The following is a 4,384-nucleotide window of genomic DNA, read 5'->3' on the forward strand; positions in this document are numbered from 1 at the left end:
ATATATGGATATGTGTGTGTGGGGGGGGGTATATTTTTTGTTTTCGTATGGGCAAGGTATAACCTCCACATCTCCGCGCATAAAAACGATCACAGCCCCTTTTCCTGTTCCTGTAAGGCATACTGCTACCCCATTGTATTCCTCACAGTGATCTCAAATGTTTCACACGAGGTCAGGGTTTTCCTATTGGGGGCTATAACGTGTACTTTACTTTTACTTTCATTTGAGTCAGTAAGTTTTTCAGTGTGACTGTGTGTATGGGTGCGTGCACACGTGTTTGTATGCATGCGTGTTTGCATTCGTGCGTGGGTGCCTCATCATAGATTAGGATAGCGAACATAGCTCTATCTGCAGGGTATTTTTAAAACCTGCGTTTCTACGCCTCTCATGATTCCAAATGTCCAAACGACCTAACAGCTTTGTATCAAACTTTTAAAATCATATTTAAAAATACTTTCTCCCCCCAGGGCTCTTGTGTGCTTACGATGGTTGTGGGATCCAGAAAGGAAACTGGTCAAGATGTTCGTCAAGTCCCCTATTGTGCTGTGGCTCGTGGTCAGGAATCTTGGAAATCAGGCTTGGGGGCAGGGAATGAGTCGACACAGCCGACCGGAGGTGAAAAGTTTCGTCCTGGAAGATCTGCAGGCGCTAACGGATTTTCTGGGTGAGTTTGATCAGATCGCTACATATGACTTTATGCTGTTGCGAGCGCCGTAAAACCCTCTACTAAAAAAAAAAGATATATCTGTTGGTTGAGTTATTGCAGTTGACTACGGATGAGTTGATGTTGTCGGGGGAGTGGAAATAGATCAACTCATCTGAAGTTCAACTAAACCTTTGGGATCTGTAATGTAGAAGAGGTGCTGCTAGGAACCGAGAAAAAGATCAACTTAACCGAAGATCAACTCAAGTGAGTTCAACACAAGCGAAGTGGAGAAGTGGACTGTATTTCATTTATTGCTTCTTCTTGTTTTGATGATGATGATGATGATGATGGTGATGATGGTGATGATGATGACGATGGTGATGATGATGATGGTGCTGATGATGGTGATGATGATGATGATGATGATGATGATGATGATGATGATGATGATGATGATGGTGCTGATGATGGTGATAATGATGATGATGATGATGATGATGGTGATGATGATGAAGAATGATGATGATGATGATGATGATGATGATGATGATGATGATGATGATGATGATGATGATGATGATGGTGATGATGGTGATGATGGTGATGATGATGATGATGATGATGATGATGATGATGATGATGATGATGATGATGGTGGTGGTGGTGGTGACAATGAACATAATTTTACTATTATCTCGTTCCTTCTTCTCAGGAGACAAGAAGTTCATGATGGGTGATGAGATCACTGAGGTCGACTGTTGCGTGTTTGGCTTTCTCTGCCAGCTCATCTACCACCAGAAAGACGAATTTTTCGATGGACTCGTTGAAGGTAAGAATACCTTACATAGTAAAAAAATTATTATGACTATTGTCTTCTTTCTCTCCAAAAATGTCTTTTTTTCAAGAACGGAAAGGAGCTAGATTTTAAGTCAGGTCTTCCTTTGATTTTGTTATTTATGTGGGAATGGCATGGTAGTATAGATTTAACACTTTGCAGTCACAGTGTCAGCAGTTCAAAATACTCCCTCTGGTCACCCAGCCAAGAGAGTGACTGGAACAGACGTCTCGGGCCTGGCACATAGGATAATTTCCACCGCACACTATTGCGCCAAGTGACCACAAAATGTTAAATCTCCTTTCTACACAGTAAGACCTCCAAACTTAAGGTCCATCTCCGATAGGACCGAGCTAAAATGTAATGGGTTAAGAGCTTTAAGACTCCTCAAACTATCCAAGTTCAAGAATACCTCCACTGGGGATTCGATCCTGGGCCACCTGCTTCGCAGTCCAGCAAAGTTCCATCAGAGAGAACTGCACGTCCATCATTTTCTGAACCTGGCTTTTTTTCTTTTTTACTTTGCTTTGAATGGAAAATAACAGATTGCTCTTCGTGTAGGAAAAAAAGGTTCTTATCCCACGATATTGGCTGCCTAACATTTTTCACCCACCCTCCCTCCGTCACCCCCACTCTGGGGCCAAAGAAACCAGGGATAACATTTCCATCCTTCTCTTCCTCCACAGCTCGCTTCCCATCTCTTGTTCAATACAAAGACAGGGTGAAAACTTTAGTGTGGCCAGATTGGGATGACATAAGTGCTGGCAAAGAGACACCCCTGAGCGGAACCTTGCTGGAAGGTCGACAATAATGCGAACTGTGTCAAGGTCATCTTGTACAGAGACAGTGTTAAATGGTTCAATATTCTACTACTAGTTACTCTGAAATTTGCTGGAGAAGTTTGGCGACCAAGCATCAGCAACAATAAAAAATGTTAATCGGTACCTTGCGCCTTCGCCTGTGACTATTAATGTCAAGTGATGTCATTGCATATCACGGCGCTTTTTTCTGCTTATTGAACTCATAAGGTCAACATTTAATCTTTTTCTGCATTCTTTGAGTTCTCCTTATAACTGGCTGTTGCTATACGTGGATGCCATTGAACCAGAAAGACAAACACACATTTGATCTTGGACGGTCGGATTGGGTTCTGCTAAAATTGGAGCAAAATCGATCAGACGAACAGTTGCTGCCATTCTGCAAAAACTATCGCTTCAGACAGACTACCGTTAAGTGTATATGTGAGGCATCGTGGGGAAACCAGGCACTCGTCAAAATAATGAAATCAAAGAAACAGGCATTTTTCTAAAATTTAAAAAAAATTTTAGCTGGTTTTTTGTGTGTGTTTTTTGGATTATGACCTTTTCTTTCCATATTAAATCACATTTCCATATGAATGCTGCCGAAAAACGTTGATTAAAATTAAAGACACAAAATATATTAATTTTCAGTTTTCAAGGACTCTCAAGCTGTTAAAGTTGCCTTACTTCGGTGGCCATTTTCTCGCTTACTTTACCGCTGAAACCAGGTGACCCCGCCACCTTTTTCAACTGCAAATATCTGCACTTCTATTCGAGATAGAGGGGTATTTCTTTCATTGAAAGATAGACAAATTAACAAACTTTAAGATGATACCAATAACTCCACGTGCCCAAAAACTCAGAGTCCACTGCGACGTAACACATATTGGATTTTGGGTGTGTTTGGTCAACACACCCTTGCAGGAAGATATCCACCGTCATTTTGCGTGCTTTACATGGGCATATTATTTTGGCTGCTGCCTAATTCTATAGTCCTGTCATCATTTTCATAAATTACAGTGTATGCAGTTTTTACAATTTTACAGGAGAGCACAAAAAAACTGAATGTTGTCACAAAGAAAACAAAGTCTTCGGAAACATCCGAAGTCAATATTTTTTTAAAGAATACAATTAAGATCGTATTTTCCATATTATTATCTTTAAAGCAAATGTTTTATTATTGGTAACAACATTCAGTTTTTTGGCTGTCTTGTAAAATTGTAAGAACTGTAATAAAAAGCTTTATAAACGACCCATCACACCCCCTTTCCACGCAAATTGTCATATCAAGTAGCGGCAGATATGTACCTCTAAAAACAAAGAAAGAAAGATATAAAAGCAGGGTTTTTTTTACCATCTAGCACGAGGTTATTGTCAGAATAAGCCTAGATGTGTGTATATTGCTCTTTAGAGTATGTATCTATATAACTCCAAAGGTCTTATTATTGTATGTAAATTCCTGCGTGTGGTTGAATGAGGCATCTGGTGTGAAATGTACATTTTCGTCAGCTTTACTTCTCTTTTCCTATTACATTTTAGTGAGATAATTTATTTTTTTATGTATACCTACATGTGTTTTTATGGTCCTGTACAGCCAAGAAAAATTTCCCTCTGGGATAATAAAGTACTATCTTATCTTATCTTATCTTATCTTATCTTATCTTACATATTGTATCTTTTTTACATGACGGTTGAATTAGACTTGTTACTTATATAGATTAAAGATTATTCTTTCCAGCACATTTCTAGATCTAGACTGAAGCGTTCTTTACTGTTCATAGCAAACATTCACCGGGGAAGGTAACCTTACAAACTCCAACTTCACAAATGAAATTCAATTACATGAAGCTGCAGAGAGCACTAAGCACACCTCTGTGATTGGCCCAAAATGTAATAATAGATGACGCATTTGTTGTTTCTTTCCATTTCGAGCTACTCCTTGATTCTTCATAAAAACTGCATTGTGCTCAACCAATATTATGTTGCTAGATTTGTGGCGTCGGTGGCCTAGTGGTTAGGCTCTCGGACTCGCAACCGTAAGGTCGTGGGTTCGAATCCCGTCAGGGGCCCGACGTTGTGTCCTTGGGAAAGGCACTTAGCACA

The 4,384-nt window shown here is 39.8% G+C and overlaps 1 protein-coding gene across 1 annotated transcript in view; it reads left to right on the plus strand.

The window, feature by feature from the left end:
- LOC101864356 (failed axon connections homolog) overlaps positions 1-2,792 on the plus strand; it is a gene marked incomplete at its 5' end in the record, with an annotated part of 7,117 nt that extends 4,325 nt beyond the window's left edge. Inside the window, 3 exon segments of the mRNA XM_005090835.3 lie at positions 468-664; positions 1,359-1,475; positions 2,168-2,792. Of these exon segments, the coding sequence (XP_005090892.3) occupies positions 468-664; positions 1,359-1,475; positions 2,168-2,292 (439 nt within the window).
- Positions 2,793-4,384: the final 1,592 nt, after the last annotated feature.

Source organism: Aplysia californica, unplaced genomic scaffold (assembly GCF_000002075.1).
Source record: "Aplysia californica isolate F4 #8 unplaced genomic scaffold, AplCal3.0 scaffold00022, whole genome shotgun sequence".
NCBI lineage: Eukaryota > Metazoa > Mollusca > Gastropoda > Aplysiida > Aplysiidae > Aplysia > Aplysia californica.